Here is a 22,692-nt window from a genome sequence, read left to right on the forward strand (position 1 = left end):
TAAAAAGTGTTCCATAAGTGGTTGAAGTATGCTTTAGGGTCAGAATATTGCTATCTGTTTCGGCTCTTAAAGTAAAAATTCAGGGTTCCTCCAAAGTTTCATTTTTGGTAAGCACACGGTATCTGGGCGAGTTTCGCAACCAACTTTGAAGGTACTTTCGCTAGCGTAGTGTGCAAGGAAAAGGCTGTGATATTGCTCGGGATGATGGGGCAGTTGCCGAATTAGCCTGATTTCACGCCAATGACCCTAAGGTGGCCATAGAAAAGAAAGTCAATTTCCTCATGCGAGGATAAAAAGAAAAGCTCTTCATTTGGCTGATGCATGATTCATTATAGCATGTCCAGGGATTTCTCATGGAAATGATGATTTCAAAGAAAATATTCGATGGTGTGACATTAAAAAAAACAAGACGGACACGTTGCGAGGGCCTGTAAACCAGCATGAACTAAGTAAACAGTTTTCTCGGCGATAATTGGGGCCATTCAAGTTGCTTCGACGTCTCGGCATCTGAACTACGTGGTATGTCATGGACGGTAATAAAAACTTCCAAGGCCTTCGAACTTGATCGCAAGTCTTCGACGTCGCGTGCCTCAAGGCATCTCATACGTGTGAGGGAACACTCTACTAAACGTCTTACTTTGTTTATTATTGTTTTTGTGCCTGCATTTTTGATTTTTCGTGTATTCTTTTAACGCATCGAGATTATGCTTTTTCAGGGCAGCGGGGTGGGGGCAATGCCACGCTTCCTTATTTTTGTATTTCCCTATCACCAACCCGTTACACTTGTAAGCACTGCTTCGCGCGCACTGCCCCGGGCGGGGTATCCAACATTTTCGTTTCGATCGCTTAATTGTTGTGATATTTATTTTTATTCTTTCGATTGTTCTGAAAAGCTTCAGTACCCAATGCGAACAAGTGGGATTTTTCTGAAAATATAGGCTTCAGTACTTAACGATAACAATTGGGATTATTCTGAAGCTAACACGGCCACCAACGTTAAGGCTGCTATTTTCGTTCCGGGCAGCGTCAGCGTCTGGGCAAGTATGGTTCTTGCTGTGGTAGTCGTCTTTTCTATCGCAGTTTAACGCTAAGGTCCGCCTTACGTACAAAACCTGGACAACAACGTACTTGTGAAAAGTTTCGGAGCTGCTTCATGAGAAAAAGCGACGGCGGTGGCGGGTTTACGCGTTTCGACGCACATAATAAGCATGCACAGGCTTTGTTTGAAGTAGTTTCATATGGTTACTGTTTTCCTAGCCTTCAGCGAACGCTACTACATTTACAATTTACCGCGTCTTCTGAATTCTGAAAGCTACCATGCACTTTATGATGTTCTTAGTGATGAGATACGACGCCTTTCTGTTATTTAGAGTACAATATTGTCACGTGATCACAGAACGACCACAACGTCTGTTCACACGAGCCGAACCGAACGTTAGAGCACGAGCACACACCAACCGTCCTCTTCTTCTTTCACACCATGGCACATACTCGCATTGGCATGGCTAAACCTCGTTCCATGCCTGTGGCATTACCCCCCCCCCCCCCCTTCGAAAAAAAAAACTACCACCCCGATGACCAATGCTGATTAAAAGTTAAGGTAGTCGCGTACACGCACAAAGACGCGTGATGAAGCAGTGTCAGGTGGCTCGGGGGTGGTGTGGCTTCATCCGTGACACATAAACAATGTCGGCCTGCTGGGAACATCGAGATCGCTGAGCTATGTCTTCAAGCAGAATTTCGTAGTTGACATCTGTGAGGCGCCGTAGTACTCTATAAGGACCGAAGTAGCGGTGAAGTAACTTTTCCGAGTGGCCCCTTTTGCGAACGGGGATCCACAGCCAGACCAGATCACCGGGTTGGTAAATGACATGGCGATGACGGGAGTTGTACATCTGCGAGTCGATTCGTTGTTGTTTTCGGATCCGCTTAAGTGCAAGCTGGCGGGCCTCGTCGGCGAGCCGGATAAAGTCGTTCGCATCAGTAGTAATATCGGTCGTGTCAGGCAACAGCATGGCATCAAGCATCGTAATTGCTTCTCGGCCGTGAAGCAACCGGAATGGAGTGAAACCCGTAGTCTTTTGAACCGCAGTGTTGTAAGCGAACGTCACGTATGGCAAAATTGCATCCCTGTTCTTGTGATTACGGTCGACGTACATAGATAGCATGTCAGCGAGCGTCTTGTTTAATCTCTCCGTCAGACCGTTGGTTTGTGGATGGTATGCGGTTGTTTTGCGATGAGCTGTTCCACTAAGTCTCGTGACGTCTTGCATCAATTGGGCTGTAAAGGCTGTTCCACGGTCAGTGATAAGAACTGTTGGCGCTCCATGGCGGAGGACGATGTTGTTGATAAAAAAATACGCAACCTCATTGGCGGTGCCTCGTTGTAGGGCTTTCGTTTCGCAGTACCTCGTTAAATAGTCAGTAGCGACTACGATCCAGCGGTTGCCATCATGTGACTTCGGGAAGGGCCCAAGCAAGTCCACGCCGATTCGTTCAAACGGTTGTGACGGGGGTGCAACAGGCTGTAATAAACCAGCAGGGCGCACAGGTGGGGCTTTACGGCGCTGGCAATGATTGCATGTTTTAACGTAATGCTTGACATCCTGGGTGAGCTTTGGCCAGTAGTAGCGAGTCCGAATCCGGGCGAGGGTACGTGCGAATTTTAGGTGGCCGGAGGAAGGCTCGTCGTGGCAGGCCGATAAAGTGTCAGCACGTAGCCCTGGTGAAATGACGAGGAGGTGCTCAGTCGCATAAGGTTCGAAGTTCTTTTTGTAGACGATGTCGTTGCGGAGACAAAATGACCCTGAACGTGCAAATGCCGATGGTGGACTCGAGCTGCGACCTTGAAGGTATTTGATAAGTTGTTGGATCTCTGAATCATTCCACTGTTGGTGGGCCAAGTCAGATTCACTGACTGCACAAAGAAAATGGCCATCGGTATCATCGTTCCTCGATGTCGTCGCGAGGGGTGCGCGCGAAAGGCAATCAGCATCAGTGTGCCTGCGGCCCGACTTGTAGACGACTGTAACCTCAAATTCTTGAAGGCGTAAGCTCCACCTCGCGAGGCGCCCTGAAGGGTCCTTGAGATTGGCCAGCCAACAGAGGGCATGATGGTCCGTAACTACTCTGAATGGACGGCCATACAGATACGGTCGGAACTTTGTTATCGCCCAAATAACAGCACGACATTCCTTCTCCGTGGTCGAGTAGTTAGTTTCCGCAGATGACAAAAGGCGGCTAGCATAAGCGATGGGACGTTCAGCGCCGTCTTGCCACTGGACGAGTACTGCACCAAGACCGATGTTGCTTGCATCAGTGTGAAGTTCGGTGGTGGCATCTTCATCAAAGTGCCCTAGTAAGGGTTCACTCTGAAGGCACTGCTGAAGCTGGGAAAAAGCGGCTCTCTGCTCTGGACCCCACACAAAAGGAGTATCCTCCTTCGTTAAACGGGTAAGAGGTTCAGCGATGTTGGCAAAACTCTGGACAAAGCGCCTGTAGTAGGCGCAGAGACCCAAAAATCGGCGAAAATCCCATTTGTTCGAAGGTAGAAAAAATGCAGCAACAGCCATAGTCTTTTCTGGGTCTGGTCTAATGCCATCGTGACTGATAAGGTGGCCGAGGAACTTTAGTTCTTCGTAGCCGAAACGACACTTCTCCGGTTTTAGAGATAGGCCTGCGGATCGAATAGCGACGAAGACGGACTGAAGTCGTTGTAAATGTTGCTCAAATGTTTTGGAAAAAACAACGACGTCGTCTAAATACACGAGGCAGGATTCCCACTTCAGACCGGACAGGACGGTGTCCATCATCCTTTGGAACGTTGCTGGTGCAGAGCACAATCCAAATGGTAACACTTTGAATTCGTAGAGGCCGTCGGGAGTTATGAATGCTGTTTTTTCCCTGTCACGTTCATCGACCTCGATCTGCCAGTAGTCGCTGCGTAAATCCATTGAGGAAAAATATCGGGCATGAAGTCGATCCAGTGAGTCATCTATGCGTGAGAGGGGGTAGACGTCTCTCTTCGTCACTTTTTTGAGCTTCCGGTAATCGACGCAAAATCGAAGAGTGCCATCTTTCTTTTTAACAAGTACGACGGGTGACGCCCATGGACTGTTCGAGGGTTGGATGACGTCGTCGTCGAGCATATGTTTCACTTGAAAACGTATTGCCTCTTGTTCTTTTTGCGACACGCGGTAGGCGTGCTGTCGTACAGGCCGTTCGGTAGGGTCTGTTATAATGCGGTGCTTCACGGTTTGGGTCTGCTTGATTTTGGAGGTGGACGCAAAGCAGTCACTGTACGTACGTAAAATCATGCGTATCTGCTGTTGCTGCGCACAGGATAGCTGGCAATTCACATCAACTGTACTGGCTATATCAGTGTTACCTTCGGCAGCAGTGGCAATCGGAGCGATAGTGGAACATTCTGCGTCATCGATGGCTTCAAAGTTCGCGATTGCTGTTCGCTTTGCCAAGTGTTGGTACTGGCCGCCGAAATTCGTGATCAGAAGCTGAGTCCTCCGATGTTTCAGTTTGACGATAGCACGCGCGACACAAATCTGCCGAGCCAAGAGCACCGAAAGATTAGTTTCCGCGATGCCACTACTCTTGTTGTCACAGTCGCTCTCCACCGTTACCAACATACTGGCTCGCGGCGGCAGTGCGATGGTGTCGTCAGCAATTCGAAGTGTAGTGGTCGGCGCAACTGCATCCTTTCGTGGGGCTGTATGGTCGTTAGATAACATTATGAGCAGGTCGCGAAGGTTAATAATGGCTCCATGCTCGCGGAGAAAATCCATTCCGAGAATCAGGTTTTGGGAGCATTCGCGCAACACAACGAAGGAAACAATGTACGTCGACTCACGAATTCGGAGGCGGGCAGTGCACATTCTTAGCGGTGTCAATAGGTGACCTCCCGCAGTCCAGAGGTTGGTTCCATGTCGCCAAGGTGTCGTTACCTTTCTTAGCTGTGCAGCGAGGTCAGCGCTTATAACAGAATAATCGGCACCCGTATCTTCCAGAGCGGTCAGCGGGTGGTTGTCGACAAGAACAGAGATACGAGCAGAGACCTGTTTGTCGTCGATGGCACACGTCGGTGAAAGAATGTCGTCGGATGTCGGCAGGCAAATCGGGGGAGGGTCTTGTAACGGTCGATCAACAGCGGCCTCACCCCCAGAGGTCGCTGTTCTTAGTTTCCCCGGCGTGGGCTTGTGGATCTAGGTGATCTTCCTGCAAGGACGTCCGCAAAGGTTGATTGTTGGCCAGGTGACGTGGAACGCCGTGGAGATGGTGAGCGGGATTGGCGACGCAGAAGGGTTGAGGATTGTTGGCTTGCCAAGTATTCGGCGATAGCACGGGGCCGCTCACCATCTCTGGGTCGACGAACATCCGGGCGAAAGCCGGGAAGACCCATGTGCCTGTAGGTGCACTCACGGTAGATGTGACCTGGTTCACCACAGTGATAACATAGAGGCCGGTTGTCGGGAGCACGCCATACGTTGGATTTCCGTGTAAAGGGTGGGTTTCCGTACTGCGGTGGTCCCGAGTAGAACGACGGTGCCGTCTGCAGGGTGGACGGACGGGACGGATAGCCAACAGCCGGTGCAGGAGTACGCAGTGCTTCCACGTACGTTAATAGCGGAGCTTCGGCGGGACGCGGGGCCGTCATGGGTTGGACTTCGGCTGCACGCAGAGTCGTCATGGGGTGCACCAGCTGCCGGACCTCTTCGCGAACGACATCCGTTAAAGCAGCAACATGGGGCGGAGAAGACACCACGTGCAGCTTTTGCAGCTCCTCGCGCACAATACTGCGCACGAGCTCCGTCAGGTCGTTTACAGTCGTGACGTCAGGTGTGTGTAGGGCCGACGACACTGACCAAAGACTGCCAGGACGTTCATACTGGTACGAACGCTGCCTTAGCATTCTCTCCATTGTCGTGGCTTCGCGGAGGAAATCCTCTACAGTGCCGGGAGGGTTCCGCACTAGTCCCGCGAACAGCTGCTCCTGCACTCCCCGCATTAGGAAGCGCACCTTCTTTTCTTCCGTCATTGAAGAGTCGGCTCGCCTGAACAGCCGCGTCATGTCCTCAACGAACATGGCAACACTGTCGTTCGGACGCTGGTTTCGGGAATTGAGGAGCCGTTCCGCTTGCTCCTTCCGGTCAGAGCTTCGGAAAGTATTTCGCAACTGGTTGCAAAACTCTGGCCAGGTTGTCATAGTGGCTTCATGGTTTTCGAACCAAGTGCGCGCAGAGTCCTCGAGATAAAAGTAGACGTACCGAAGCTTTCGCTGCTCGTTCCACTCGTTGACGCTGCCGCAACGGTTGTAGTCGTCGAGCCAGTCGTCGACGTCCTCATAAGGGTCACCGTGGAACGGCTTCGGAGTACGCGGGACGTTGAAGAACCATGGAAGAGGCAGCGTTGATGTTTCTTGGGTTTGCGTTCCCGCACTAGCCATAGTACTGCCGAGTTGAGGAAATGGTCCGAATTCAGGAGGTAGGCCTAGTTGTCGCCTGCTACGCCGTAGGTCAGCTGGTTCTTCCAAGTCGCGGCTAGTGTCGGGACCTTGCTGCTGATTGCAGTGCATACAACACTACCCAGCACCTCCACCAGAAAATGTCACGTGATCACAGAACGACCACAACGTCTGTTCACAGGAGCAGCACTGGACGTCGAGCCGAACCGTACGTTAGAGCACGAGCACACACCAACCGTCCTCTTCTTCTTTCACACTTGGCACATACTCGCATTGGCATGGCTAAACCTCGTTCCATGCCTGTGGCAATATTATTACGAAGAAGCATACTTGCAAGTGGAAACCAAGGCAAGCTGGAGAAATGGAAAATGATGACGCTGCTTCAGCGATCACCATGGTCTTTCGTTCTTCCGCTCTCATTAAACTTCTCCTTTAAACCTTTCCTTTGCGCATAACACATTGGTGGAAGGTGGGTACGATGAACCCGACGATGGAAGCACTACTACCTAGACTTCACCGCAGCCACCGCCTTGCCAGACTACCGCCATCGCCTATCGAGATGTCCCAGAACCAGGACCCCGGTGCTTCGATGGCGATACCGATGGGCTCCCTGCCATACAGCCGGGTTACACCGAACTTTTGTGGGACGTCTGCCGAAGACGTGGGCGACTGGCTGAAGAAATATAAGACGGTAAGCAAAACATTGCTAGGACACGACAGAAAAACTCAGCCATGTTTTCACTAACTGACACAGCTCTCGGGTGTCACAAAGACATGTTCACATCTTGGGATTGTTTTGCTGAAGAATTAAAAAAGTGCTTTGGAGTATCCACCACGAAGGAGAAGTGGGTGGAGCAGACATTGGCTCAGAGACGCAGCTTCCATGAGAGACATGTACCGCGTACATTGAAGAAATATTGAAACTGTACTACAGTGAATGCCAGGATGGCTGAAGAGCATGAAGTTGGACACGTTTTTAAAGGTACGGCGAAAGATAATAATTTTTAATCGAAAAATAGATCATGACCACTGTGTCCGACGTTGTGAAGCATTGTCACGCATTCAAAATGCTGAAAATGCGACAAATAGCACCGAAACTTGGCCACATCTCTAACATCCTTACGGTGGCTAGTGCCGACACCATTTCGGCAGATGACCTCGCGTCGATAATTCGGCAGATTGTAAGAGAATTGCTCCGATGTCAGTAAATCTCCCACGTTCCTAAAGGCGCTAGCGACTTTCAGGACGGCTGCGTGCGAGGCCCACAACCCACACAAACTCCAGCTTCTCTAGCTCCATGGCAGCCAATGGCTAACTCGGCACATCCCAAAGAATCGTGCGGAGGCACACGGCAAACTTTTTTTTGTACCGACAGCCCTACAATGACGAACGACGCTTGCATCCACCTTTTTTCTCTCAGCGGATATCGGCTGGCTATGGTGCCCATGATGGGCGTTACTACCCCCCCTAAGCCTACTCAGAGGACTGGTTACTCTGAGCAGCCGCAAGCGTCTCGACCTCTGCCTGTGTGCTACAGCTGTGGTGTCTTGGGCCATATTGTCACGTAGCCGCGACGATGAAGGAACGTGCACGATAGGAGCGGGAGCAAGCCGCAACAATCTTTCATTTCACTGGGCTGACCTGCGCCCGAAAGAAACCAGTGAACCGCCGTACAGCTGGCGAACTATTACACCGGTGCCCACGGCTGCCCTCGGCTTATTCGCGAGGAGCGTTTTCCGATAAAACGCGGCACAAAAATAAGTTCACGGATCACGACTTCATGATGGAGCGCAGATACACACTAGCCATTTGCGTCACAAGCAAAGCGATAAGAATGGCAAGTGATTGCGGCATTACTCCCCTTTTAAATAAGCATCGGCCTGATGCTTAAAAGAGCAAACATTGAAAACCGAGAACAGTGTCATAAGAACACACGAAAACAAAAAAGGAAGATCAAAATTCGCAGTTGACATTGCAAACTGTATGGTCTATTACCGCGTGTAATAAGGTTTAAGGCGCACGACATGCACAAGTTCTGGGTTAGCGCGGCGCCGTTGCGGTGTCGTCGCGCCATCGGGGACAACTTCATAGTCCAGTTCACTAACACGATGTATGACCTTGTAAGGTCCAAAATAACGGCACAACAACTTTTCGCTGAGTCCTCGGCGGCGAATGGCGGTCCAAATCCACACGCGGTCACCGGGTTTGTATTCCGTATGGCAGCGGCGTAAGTTGTAGCGTCGAGCGTCGATGGACTGCTGTTCCTTATTCCGCAGGCGTGCAAGTTGTCGGGCTTGTTCGGCACGTTGAAGGTTGGTGGCGACGTTGAGGTTCTCTTCTGTGACATCTGGGAGCATGGCGTCCAACGTTGTAGCTGCCTCTCTGCCGTAGACGACGCTAAAAGGCGTCATGCGTGTGGTCTCTTGTATTGCAGTGTTATAGGAAAATACGACGAATGGAAGGATGCTGTCCCAGGTTTTGTGTTCTGCATCGACATACATGGCAAGCATGTCAGCGATAGTTTTGTTCAGCCGTTCTACGAGGCTGTTTGTCTGCGGATGATACGCAGTAGTCTTCCGGTGGCTGGTTTGACTGTGGTGCAGAATAGCTTGCATTAGCTCTGCCGTGAACGCTGCTCCCCTGTCCGTGATGAGGACCTCGGGGGCACCGTGTCGCAACAGGATGCAGTTTACAAAAAACTTTGCGACCTCCTCTGCTGTTCCATTCGGCAAGGCTTTTGCTTCGGCATAACGGGTGAGGTAGTCAGTTGGTACGATTATCATTCTATTGCCAGAAGTTGATGTCGGAAAGGGACCGAGAAGGTCCATTTCAATCTGTTGGAAAGGCTTTGCTGGGGGTGGTATGGGGTTCAGCAGGCTGACTGGCCTGGTCGGTGGCCTCTTTCTTCGTTGGCATTCACGGCAAGTCTTTACGTACCGCGCGACGTCGGTGGGCAGTCGTGGCCAGTAGAATTTCTCTTGGATTCGGCGAAGAGTGCGCGCATATCCAAGGTGTCCAGCAGTCGGTTCGTCGTGGGAAGCCTGTAGAATTTCTTCTCGAAGGTTGCTGGGAACGACAATAAGATGCGTAGTCTTATTGGGCGCAAAGTTCTTCTTTACAATGATGCCATTTTGAAAACAGAAGGATGAGAGTCCGCGCTTGAATGATGCAGGGGGTGATGAAGTTTTGCTTTCCAGGTATTCATAGAGACGCTTGAGGTCAGGGTCCGCGCGTTGCTGTTGCGCAAAAGTGCCGCTACTGATAGATCCAAGGAAGCTGTCATAGTCGTCATCGTTCTTTGGGGCTTCATCGACAGGGGCCCTTGACAAGCAGTCTGCGTCCGAATGCTTCCTCCCAGACTTGTATGCTACGGTGACATCAAATTCCTGGAGACGAAGACTCAATCGAGTGAGGCGGCCGGAGGGATCTTTCAAATTTGCAAGCCAGCAGAGGGCGTGATGGTCACTCACAACCTTGAATGGTCGTCCGTAAATGTAAGGACGGAATTTCGATGTCGTCCAAATGATTGCGAGACACTCCTTCTCAGTAGTTGAATAGTTACTCTCCGCCTTCGACAGCGAACGGCTAGCGTATGCAATCACTTTCTCGAACCCGTTGCTTTTCTGGACAAGGACCGCGCCTATGCCCACGCTGCTTGCGTCAGTATGAATTTCAGTTTGGGCATCTTCGACGAAGTGTGAAAAGATGGGAGGGGACTGTAAACGACGCTGGAGGTCCTTAAAGGCTTTTTCTTGCGGCGCTTCCCATTGAAATGATACATCAGCCTTTGTTAGCTTCGTCAAAGGTTCAGCTATGCATGAAAAAGTCCTCACAAACCTTCTGTAGTAAGCACACAAGCCAAGGAACCTTCGTACGGCTTTCTTGTCTGTCGGCCGCAGAAAATGCTCGATAGCAGACGTCTTCTGGGGGTCGGGTCGTACACCGTCAGGGCTGATGATATGGCCAAGAAATAACAGCTCATGATATGCAAAGCGGCACTTCTCCGGCTTTAGGGTAAGTCCTGAAGACTTGATTGCATTGAGTACGGCCCTCAGTCTTCGCATGTGTTCGTCAAAGGTTGCCGCAAAGACTACAACGTCGTCGAGATACACGAGGCAGGTTTGCCATTTCAGGCCTGCCAACACCGTGTCCATTACTCGTTGAAACGTTGCCGGTGCGGAACAAAGCCCAAATGGCATGACCTTAAACTCGAATAACCCGTCCGGAGTGATGAAAACCGTCGTTTCTGTGTCCCTTTCGTCGATTTCAATGTGCCAATATCCGCTTTTGAGGTCCATGGACGAGAAGTACTTGGCATGACAGAGTTGGTCTAGGGTGTCGTCTATCCTTGGGAGCGGGTAGACATCTTTCTTCGTTATGTTGTTTAGCCTGCGATAGTCGATGCAGAACCGGAGGCTTTTGTCCTTTTTTCTTTACGAGAACGACTGGGGCTGCCCAAGGGCTTTTCGAAGGTTGAATGACGTCATCGCGAAGCATTTCGTCCACTTGTTTCCGAATTGCTTCACGCTTTCGCGGCGACACACGGTACGGGCTTTGGCGGAGAGGTCGGGCGTGCTCGCTGGTTATGATCCGATGCTTGGCAAGGGTGTTTTCGGCACCTTGGAGGAGGTTGCGAAACAGTGAGCGTAGCTTTCTAGGAGAATGCGGATCTGATTTTGCCTGTCGCTGGGAAGCTCAGGGTTGATGTCGAACACACGCGGCTGGTTTTTCATTGAAGAGTCTTGGTGGGATTTGTCGGAGATGGCGAACGTGCCTGGAATGTCCCCTACTTCATCTAAGAAGCCAATCGTGCTGCCTTTGTTGAGGTGTCGGTGTTCCCTGCCGAAGTTGGTTACGAGCACGTCAGCTTGCTCATTCTTGAAGTAAGCGATACCTCTCGTGACGCCAAGCTGTCGGTCTAAGAGGAACTGCCCGTTTTCCTCGATCACGCCTTCAACATCCTCGGTGTTGCCTGTAACCACTGGTATTATGACGCTTGACCTTGGCGGGATGCTTACTTCTTCATCTAGAACACGCAGGATGGCGTGGTGCCCTAGGGTGGTCTTCGACTGAATGGTTTGGCCCGTGGAAAGTGTGATCTGTCTTGATTGAAGGTCGATGATTGCTCGATGTTCTGTCAGAAAATCCATGCCCAAGATGACATCGCGGGAACACTGCTGCAGGACTATGAAGCACGCTGGGTAAGTACGTCCACTGACAGTCACTCGTGCTGTGCATCGTCCCGCTGGCAACACGAGATGGCCTCCGGCTGTGCGGATCACGGGACCATCCCATCTAGTCATTACCTTCTTTAGTTGCTCTGCGAAGGCTCCGCTTATTACAGAAAAGTCGGCTCCTGTGTCGATAAGTGCTGTTACACAAAGGCCGTCTGTAAGTACGTCTCGGTCAAAGATTCTTAATCTCGAGTTGGACGTCAGTCTTGGTGTCGAATCACGGCTTCTGCGAGTGCTGCAAGTGGGGTTGGGGCGTGCCATCGAGCTTAGTGCGAAGTGTCGTCGTAGCAGCCGTGGTGTCTTCATCGGGGCGCCGTCGTCGTGCGGTATGATCAGTGGAGGTTCTTCGTCCATTCGCCGGCAAGCAACCTCGCCTCCAAAGGCTGCTTTACTCAGTTTCCCCTACGAGAGCTCGGGGACCTTCCTCGCGCTGCCGCCGCGTTGCCACGGCCTGACGATGTGTAGCGGCTGTATGGCGGTGATGGTGATCGTGATGGACGGGTGGGCGGATACTCGGCACGGCGCAAGTAGTCTTCAACTTCACGTGATCGCTGTCCGGGTCGCGGTCGTGGTGCGTTGAGGGCAAAACCACGAAGTCCCATGCGTTTGTAAGGGCAGTATCTGAGGATGTGCCCTGGCTCACCACAGTGAAAGCATAGTGGGCGTTGTTGGTCGGGGGTTCTTCAGAGGTCTGATTTTCGCGGCGCTTCCAAAAAAACAGGTGAGTGGACGGGTGATGGCGATCGCTGGGGTGGTTCGTAATGCTCACGGCGCATGTTGGCGGTACCCCTTGGGCTGCGTACTGCGGCAGCATAACTGATTCCCTGGTTTTCTTGACATTGTGTCGCCGTCCGAGAAACACCCAAAGCAATGCGAACTTCGTCGCGTATGACATCCGTGAGTGACGCTTCTGGAGGCTGCAAGGGTGATGGTATAAGTAGCCGCAGCTTCTCGCGGACGACTTCGCGTATTATTTCACGGAAATCGCTGGTACTTGCAAACGTTGCTTGAGGGTCCATGAAAGTTATGTGCACTGTACGGTTGTACTGGCGGTTTAGGGAGTCTAAGGCCTTCTCAATGGTGGATGCCTCTTGCGTGAACTCGGCAACGGTTTTCGGCGGGTTGCGAACTAGGCCAGCGAAAAGGGACTCTTTTACTCCTCGCATTAGAAGCCCCACCTGCTTTTCCTCTGCCATGTTCGGATCCACACGGCGGATGAGGAGCTTCATTTCCTCGACGTATATAGGCACAGTTTCGTTAGGCTTTTGGATCCTCGATTGTAGCAGAATTTCAGCCCTTTCTTTGCGCAGCATGTTGGCAAACGTCCACAAGAAATCAGTCTTGAACACCTCCCACGTAGTCAAAGAGGCCTCGTGGTTTTCAAACCACGTTTTAGCGGGGCCGTCGAGTGCGAAGAAAACGTGACTCACCTTCATCTCGTCATCCCATTTGTTTAGTGAAGCCACCCGAGTGAATTGGTTGAGCCAATCTTCTGCATCTTCTGCAGGCGAGCCGTGGAAGGTTGGAGGCACTCGAGGCTGTTGCAAGATGACAGGGGTGGGCGCAGCTGGTAGGCTCATGGTTGACGTGAAGTCTTCTTTTTTCTGTCGAGTGTACTCCGGCAGTGTTCCGGGTTCCGGTAGCAACCATTGTAGGCGGCGGCTACTGCGAGTCGCGTCGCTGCTTTTGGGGGCCTCGTCTTTCCGTGCAGCTGTCGGCTCAGGGACCTGGTGCATACCCCGCACCTCCACCAGTTGTCACGTAGCCGCGACGATGAAGGAACGTGCACGACAGGATCGGGAGCAAGCCGTAACAAGCTTTTATTTCACTGGGCTGACCTGCGCCCGAAAGAAACAAGTGAACTGCCTTACAGCTGGCGAACTACTACACCGATGCCCACGGCTGCCCTTGGCTTACTCGCGAGGGGTGTTTTCCGATAAAACGGGGCAAGACGATAAGTTCACGGATCGCGCCTTCATGATGGAGCGCAGATACATACTAACCACGTGCGTCACAAGCAAAGCGATAAGGATGGCAAGTGATTGCGGCAATATATCACGTTTTTCCAACTGTCGTCCTTCATACGAGCGAGAACCACTGCCCATGGCTACCAAGCCTTTGACCACAGGTACTCTATGCCAGGACCATCACGCACGCCTGCCGGTTTACGCAACCCGTCACCGGCCTCCGATCGAAGCGTGGCTCCGCAATCAACTCCACGTGCTCCACGATCCCCATCGCCGCGGTGTCGCACACAATCAGCACCACCGGATAACTAGTCTGCAGGACCTCGGACATTATGAACTGGTATTCCTTCGTCAGTGTGTTCACGTGTTTGTTGATGACGTATGTACCACGGCCCTTGTAGATTCCGGAGTGACTGTGTGATGAGTCTAAATATTGAAAACATTATTGGGCCAAAGGGGATGTTTTCTTTGAAAAGTGGTGTGACATTCCACGGTGTGAGTCGTATCACGTTGTGTCCTGTGAGAGTTTGCACTGCCAATGCGTCTTAGTGCAGCAAAGTGTTTCCCACAAAACTTTATGTTATTGTGCAATTCACGCATGTTATTTTGGGAATAGATTTTTTTTGCTGGAGTGTAGAGCAACAGTCGACTACAGGAGTGGGCACCTTTCCACGCGCAGTAGTTTTCTTGCTGCGCGTTTGGGGGATTCATCCCGTGATGACTGCTCGTTTGTTGTTTCCTTGGACATGATCCTTCTTGCCTTCTATGCCATGGACGTTCCACTGTCTTATAACGACATTGCCATATTCGACGCCATACACGAAACAATTCGTTTAGCCTGTGTGAAAAAGAAATTGTAGTTTTCCATTGTGTGGTGTCAGCAGCTAACGGAAGCACATGTGTGTGGGCAATCAATAGCTCAATGCAGCTTGCAGTGTTTGGAATTAAACTCGCTGTATTGAAACCCGAATCGTCCGCGTTAACTTATTGCACTTGTTATTGATGCACGCAAAAACAGACATGTATTCTCTCAGCGCCTAGAAGACATGTTGCCTTTGAGTGTTCAAAACTCCTACAAATTCTCAGCCATCACTACACCAAAGCGAACGTAGCACCCTTCTCGACGTCTCCTTCAAGCTTGTTAAAATGTTCGACTTCATTTTAAAAGTAGCCAGAAGACTTCAAGTGTATCTTCTAGAATACGTCATCGGATGAACACCTCATTGTTGACTCCAATACGGCAGAAAACTTACAAAGTGGTGCGATAAGAGCGCAAGAGTTTCAATGAGTAAGTACAAGAGACGCTAACATAGGGGGTGATTCAAGAATCGGTGAGTCTGTTGGCTGCACCAGTGATTGTTGTGAAGATGAAAGATGGTATGTGGAGATTCCGTGTAGACTGTCACCGACTGAATTGCGTTACAAAGAAGGACGTCTATCCGCTACCACCTAATAGTGACGCCCTAGACTGTTAGCATTTTTCTTTCGTTGATTTTAAATCTGGTTATTCGGAAATTTCGATGCAACCAGATAAGAAGGAAAAAACAGCATTAGTTACCCCAGATGGCCTTTACGAACTCGAAGTGATGCCATACGAATTGTGTAATGCACCTGCGACATTCAAAAGATTCATGGACATTATACTGTGGGGTTTGAAATGGCATAATTGTATGCGCTACCTGTCTGATGTGATTTTTAGGAGCACAACACTCGTCTGGATACTGTGCCCGACTGTATGAAAAAGGCGGGGGTTGGGGTAAATTATAGAATATGTCATTTCACAGAGCACCAAACTCTAGTGTTAGGAGATATTGTGGATAAAGATGGTGTAAAGCCTGACCCACAGAAGACAACAGCCGTTGCATCATTTGAGCTACCCAAATCTGTGAAACAACTTCGTAGCTTCGTATGGCTCTGCTCTTGTCTCCGGCCGTTCATACCCCGGTTTGCGGATATCTGTACCCCCTGCCGAATATTCTACGCAAGAGCACTCCCTTTCAGTGGACCCTTGTGTGTAATGCCGCTTTTCGCCAGAAGTTTCTCTTCACTTCATAACCAATACTCAAGCACTTAGACCTTTCTGCTTCAGCAGAGATTCGCAAAGACGCAAGTGGTATCGGCATCGGGGCCGTTCACATTCAATGCTCTGACAAGAAAGAACATGTCGTAGCGTACTGAAGACGTTCTCTTAGCAATCCCAAACGCAACTATACTGTAACAAAACAGGAATATCTCGCAGGAGTATTTGTTTTGCAACGGTTTCGCTCCTACATTTATAGTCGCCCGTTTACCATAGTCAGAGATCATAATGCCCCGTGCTGGTTGGTCAACCTTCGTGACCTGTTCATACGCCTCGCTCATCGGGCCCTTCGTCTACAAGATATGTGTTCACTGTTTCGTACAAAAAAAAGTGGCCTCTGACATGCGGACGCGGACTGCCTTTCCAGGATGCCCCTACGTACGACTGATTGCGAAGCTAACAACTTTGACCATCTTGTGGCTTCCCTATCAGCTGACTTCCCCGATGCATGGACATTCGCTGCTGAGCTGCGCAAAGACTGCACCTTGAAAGGTCTTTTCCTTCCAACGCAAGGCTCGGTAACAGAAGGCCCATTTTGCATCAGAGATGGTCTTCTTTACAAAACAAACTTGTCAACGACGGGTGCTCGCTTCTTACTGGTGGATCCTGACTTGCTGCACAAGTATATTCGGCGTATTGTGCACGATAATTCGACGTCTGGTCACTCAGGGTCCGTGTGAACACTAAGTTGCACCAATTACCGATTATACTGGCCCCAAATATGCAGAACAGTTGAGACCTATGTAGCTAGTTGTACAAGATGTCAGAGCCATGAAAGCGACCTACCTCCGCTTCGGTCGGCCACGTGGAACGGATAATGCCCCCTAGCACTCCTTTTGAAAAGGTCGGCATAAACCTGATCGGCTCGTTCCCACGTTCGTCAAGAGGCAACGACTGGATAATAGTATGTGCTGACTACATGTCGTGGTATTGCGAGATGGCGGCCTTATCCTCCGCGATGGCAGCCTAGGCTTCCGAGTTTATACTCTATTTCATCGTTATCCGGCACGGGCCTTCCTGAGTAATAAGAGAATGTGGTCGCCAGTTCACTGCCAATGTTATCGAATAATTACTTTACTCTTGTGTGTCTGAGTTGAGACGCTTGACAGCCTGTCACCCACAAACTAATGAACTGAATGAGCACACAAACCGAACATTGTCGATGTACGTCGCATCTGACCACAAGAACTGGTACACCCCTTCGTAACTTACGCTTCAACTCTGTGAAATATGAAATTACAGGTTATAGCCCATTGTTCCTTCGTTATACACTCGCTCACTGCACCACACGCTGGCCACTATCTTTCCTTTTGTTAGCCCGGATGATATGCCTATCACCCAGACGCTGTGTCGTGAAAAGAGACTCGGCTACTTGCACGCTTACGTACATTGGCCGCGCAAGACTATACTGTATAACACATTACGACAGTCAACGACGACACGTCACCTATGTTCCCAGTGAGTTTGTATAGCTCTGGACTCCCGTACTGTGATCTGGCTTTAACGAAAAACTTCTTTCAGACTACAACCGACTGTTCGTTATACTACATCGCCGAAGAGAGGTCAATTACGAGATAGCGTGCCTCACTTTAAGTGGCCGTCGTTCAACCAAGACTCAGGTGACGCATGTTGGCCGCCTGAAGTCATTCACACGAAAGATTCTGGAATGACTCACCCGGAGGGCTTCGCCTTAGAGTGGAGGATTATTAGAAAAAAACTGTATACCTACAAGCGGGAACCACGGGAAGCTGAAGAAGAGGAGGAGAACGACGACGCTGCTTCATCGATCACCATGGTCTTTTACGCCGGCGCTCTCATAATGATTTACATTTAATTTACATTATGATTTACCTTCTCATCTTTCTGCAACCTCTTTTCTCCCCTTTATCTCTTCCCCAGTGCAGGGTAGCAAACCGGATGTGCGTCTGGTTAACCTCCCTGCCTTTCCTTGTATCTTTATCTCTCTCTCTCTCTGCATTTAAACCTTTATTCAGTGCATAACAATGTTTAGAAAACGTGGTTGACAAGTTTGCGAAGGGCAATGAGAGCTTCTGAGCCGCTTTGTCCAGTACGATATGTGCTTCAAAGTCGGACGATGCAATACTCGCCGAAAGAAGACAGTTACATTTTGCACACTAAGTTGCTTAGAACAAAAAAAATTTCCCCGATTTAAAGTGTGGTGTACTACTATGGGAGTGCAAGAAGCTGTTCAAGTTTAAACATATAAATACTCGAATAATGAAGACTGTCCTAGCGTTCAAGCTGTGTTTAAAACAACTAAGTTTATTGCATACTAGTGACAGCTCTTCAGATGAGTACAGCTGTTTGGTGTAACAAAATCACTTCAGTGGCACGTACAAACAAGAGGACATAGACACAGTGTGTCTAGAAAAGGTTAATAATAATTAGAGTACTCGGTATATTTCGCAATGCATTTTAAACCTTGAAATAAAAAACACCTAATTTTAGTCAAAGAAAGAATTAATTAGGGGACCTCTTCAAGAATGTCAGCATCGGAGGTGTTCCGTTAATATCCGTATTTTTTATTGATCGACATTGAGCCAAATGCTGAAATTGTCTTGCATCTGATAACGTAATTGTATTGTTGCCCAATTAACCCATGCTGCCCACGAAATTCTGTGAATACCCTACAAGTAGAGTGATTGCCGCACGGTTGGTGGCGCTGCATTGGTTTCATGTGGCCCAATTTTACTTGATGATGAGTATAGTTTCCATGGGTCATTTTGCTTCAAAATATCAGAAAAAATATACCCGTCAATGGGAGGAAAAGGCTTAATATTGCACAACAATGAATTAGGTGCTTACAGAGTCCTTGAATCGGACAATTTGCAGGGCGCTATCAGTTAACTAACGTATGCATGTGCGACCGTTGAGTGGCTGTTTCTGTTTTTCCAGATTTTACGTCATGAGCGTTTGCATAGGACAGCGAGTTTATAGTTTAGGTCGATTTGAATAGTTAGTCATGCTTATGTTTTCCTGCAGGTGATTTGGAAGAGGTTGAGTCCTACATGAGGATAAAACAAGGTCCATTGGTGAGTAAAACTAAAAATTGTAGCTCTTTTTTCAAGCTTCCAAAACATATTATTATCAGCGTGCCTCTCAGACATCGAGTGCCGCTCTAACCTAGCGCACGTGCAAAGCAGAAGAGTTCGAAAAATTGAGACATCCCACAACGTCAAGCAAGGCGGCATCTGCCGACGGGTCAGCTGTCGCAACACGAACCTTCAGGGAAATTGTTGCTTATTCTCAAGATAATTTTCTACTGTGTACGGGTTTATTTCGTTGTACAATCCAGAACTCGGCCTCCGATGAAAATAAGTGAATACGGGCAACCGAACTGTCAGCCAGTGCAGCTGGTTGAAGGGCAACACTATGAAATAAATCTAGGACGGGAGTCAGCCTATATACAAGCAAGTTTTCGTGTAGCTAGCCTACTGCGGAAGGGTAGCCACATCAAGCCCTTTAGTCAACGTGTGCCCTGTGTTTCCGGAAGAACTGTTTTCAAAAAATGACGCAAGATTACGCTGTGGACCGTACCGCAAACTAGCCAGGTGAATATAAATGGTCCTAAGTACTTTGAAATATTCTGTTTGCATTATGGAGTTTGTATACGTAGTGATAGTAAATTAACGTTCCAGGTTCTATCAAACGCAAGTTAGCTTCGTTGTTATCTTATCAATCTAGTGTGCGTGCCACTGCGTGCTAAGTGTTTGTTCCTGCCCGAGTTATAAAATACGTTTGTTGTTCGTCAACTCCGAGTTGTGACTCTGTCTTTGGATGACAACCCGCGCTTGTTGGTGCGCCGAACGACCAGGTCTCCAGTTAATTGTGATTTTGTGGTACGTTCCAGGACATGAATGCTTCACTCTGTGGAGTCCATGCGGTGGCCGCCATCATATACTGGTTGTGATAATGACTAACGCGTTTCGCGGCTAAATCTTAGGATTCGGGTTAATTTCTTGGTCCTGGTGGTACAAACGGCTGACACAAAAAGAAAAACACTAACATGAGGAACATGACAAAGCTTCGGGGTTTGTCAAGCTTCACCAGCCGTTTCGCTTTCAGGCGTGCCTCATAATCAAATGGGGCATGTAAAGTACAATAAATGAAAAATAAAGTGTGTGGTAGCACTCCACAGCTTCAACCACAACTATTGAAGCACCATTGTAGACACACTCACTTGATGTGTGGCAGACGTAACCAATTCTAACATCAATGGGTCATAGAATGTAGAGATACGCAAATTACAAAGATAATTCAGCCATTCAATCTTCGATAGTGCCAGCAGCTGAAAATTCCCGATGATGGTGGTGCGCAAATATGTGTGCAGGGCATGAATGTGAACTACGGCACTTGGGAGAGCATTATCCACATGGTGGCGCATGCGTCAGAACTTGTACCACTTCGGCAGCAGAACCGCGAGAGGGTGTTTACCAAACCACTTCCCGAACGCCAATCTCGCTTGGCTCGAAGGTGAGTAAGATTGAAGGCGACCGACCCTCGGATGCCCATAGTGCATAAACCGGAGTAGTGAAGTGTTTGGCTAAGGAACACCTTATTACGAAACTGTTATGATTTTACATCCACTCGATTCATTACATACCAGTGCCAGGTGTATTTGGCAGACTCTGTGCTTTATCTTTGCCGGGTTCAGAGGATGACCCGTACCTTTGAACGTATTGACGTCTTACTTCGACGTCTTCTTTATGATTGCGCGTTCATTCACCAAGGTCCTGGGTGTCGATCGACAACTTACTATCGCAGTCTTTGGGAAAAATAAACGAATTAGCGAGTCTGGTCGCCGGTGAGGTGATTTGAATGGTGCTTTTTACGCGGTAGCTTGAACGAGGTAGGTCGCTTCGTGCAATGAGCTTAGTTCATAACCACGGTGCCCTGAGTAGGTTTTAGTAACTCTCACATCTGAAGTTGCGTCTGTGGCTACGCAACTTTCTATTGTTTTTATGGCGCATATTTTAATTAGTGTAGGAAGACTTTTAACTTTCTATAGTTTGCTAGAAGGCTGTGGCTTTCCATTGCACTTCTCTGTGTGTTGTTGAAGGCACGCCACGTTATCAATAACGAGGCTTTCTTGGTGAGCTTGAACATTTTTTGGGAGGCCTGATACAGCGCTGGTTCATTCGCTTTGACGAGCATATGCGTCAATAAAAAGGCGTCTCCATAACTTTTTTCTTGTGGTGGAATCTCTATAATCATAGTGCATGCGTAATACCTTCTTTTGACGAAATACATACTGTATGGTAAGAATATTTCGCTCGACCAGATTTACCGCCACCAGACGACAGCCTCTCGTTGGATCTGCATAGACTGACAATAATCTTCGACGTTCAGCGCTATGGTGTTCACACATGCACAATCTTCCCACACGAAAAACCGCCTCGTACGTATATGCTTGCTTGATATCTTTTTCGCACAAGGTAACCGAATCTTGCAGACGCGTACGTAAGTAAGGGCGGATATGCTACGAGCTTCTAAATTTAACTTAGTCTTATTCTCTATAACAACGTTCCTGAATGTTACTTTGCAGCTGCATGTAAAACATCTTTGTACCGGGTGTCATTCGATGTTTGTCCCGTTTGTCCGTGTCCTTGACTGCACTGCAACGATGTTTCGATAATAAACTACCCGACAAGCCCCTGCTGCCACACTTAAAAGCATTCACCTCGTTTCCCACACTTCTCTTATCAGCCAAGTTTTACATAGAGCAATCGATGTCTTCGAGTTGGTCCACTGTAAAGTGGTAAACAGAGGAAACAAAAAGATGCAAATAATAGAACTGCAGTGGGCGTACCTTCTTCAGAAGAGTTATCCGAAAGCGAGATGCACTTTTTGAAAGACCTTGACGAAGTTGTTTCGTAGGTCCTTTAACTTTAAGTGATTTTATTTTCAGGTACGCATTGTTTTGGAATGATGCGGCTGAGAGCTGGTGTGTGCCGTACTTGGGCTGTGACCGGCCGGTGATGGCTCGCAGCGAAATGTTTCGGCATCAACTATGTGGCTTAAAGCCGGTGAGCAGTGAAGTGGTCCTTACCTTTTTTTAGGGGTGAAGCTCTTTAAGGCGTGTGTCTGTACATCCTATAAAATATGGTACTAGTAGGTAGCCACCTCTAGTTTAGTCTTGAACTGTTCACTAGATGGTAGTACTTGTAGTTGATTGAAAGATCTTATAAAACTGCATGGCGGCACTTCAATTTTTCTGTCCATCTGTCAGTCTGTCTGTCCATCTGTGCGTCCGTCCGCCCTACCGGACGCTTCGTCCAACTCATTATCATTCACTCCGTGAATATGCTGTGATTTTTTTCTGGAATGCTCTTCAAACATTTCTTCTAGCGTATTGTTCTGATGTCTGTCGCGTTACAGCCACTTAAATTTTCAGCATTCAGTTTTGAATCCTTCCTTGGAATTCGCTTGAAGGATCTGAGTGATAGAAGGCAGTAAATATTTGAGCGAAATACAGCGGGGAAAAGAATTTTCGATAGCGTTCAACTGGTGTCACAGCCAATGGTACAATGAATCAGTCTTCCGATTGTTCTGGTTCCACTAGCGGCAACAGTGCTAGTCGCCTCACCGTCTCGTACAGAAATGTATGTTCTGTCTCACGGTCTCAGCTTCTGACCCACTTATAGTGGGCATAATGAATATGATCCAGCTCGTCAAAAATGTCGATAAGTTCGCTCGGAAGATACGATTACGTAAAATCAATCATGGTACAGCAGCGTAAAGAAAAAAATTAACCTTCTTGTCAACGTTGAACGGCAGCACACCAACTAGACAAGTATTTAGATATGTATATTTCGGCTGAGCTTGTGACCAGAGCATTTCCTTGAGGCACAACCTGTCCGTGGAAAAACGAGAATATATTAGGAAGTTACATGCCTCTCGGACATCAGCGAGCCG

General features: G+C 48.8%; 1 protein-coding gene across 1 annotated transcript in view; it reads left to right on the forward strand.

Annotated features, from left to right (window-relative positions):
* Positions 1-22,692, forward strand: part of LOC142771937 (saccharopine dehydrogenase-like oxidoreductase) — an 84,858-nt gene that overhangs the window by 21,260 nt on the left and 40,906 nt on the right. Inside the window, exons 5-7 of the mRNA XM_075873942.1 lie at positions 18,760-18,809; positions 20,108-20,250; positions 21,686-21,803. Of these exons, the coding sequence (XP_075730057.1) occupies positions 18,760-18,809; positions 20,108-20,250; positions 21,686-21,803 (311 nt within the window). The remainder of the gene's footprint in view (positions 1-18,759; positions 18,810-20,107; positions 20,251-21,685; positions 21,804-22,692) is intronic.

The sequence above is a fragment of the Rhipicephalus microplus genome, chromosome 9, assembly GCF_043290135.1.
Source record: "Rhipicephalus microplus isolate Deutch F79 chromosome 9, USDA_Rmic, whole genome shotgun sequence".
NCBI classification, from domain to species: Eukaryota; Metazoa; Arthropoda; class Arachnida; order Ixodida; family Ixodidae; genus Rhipicephalus; species Rhipicephalus microplus.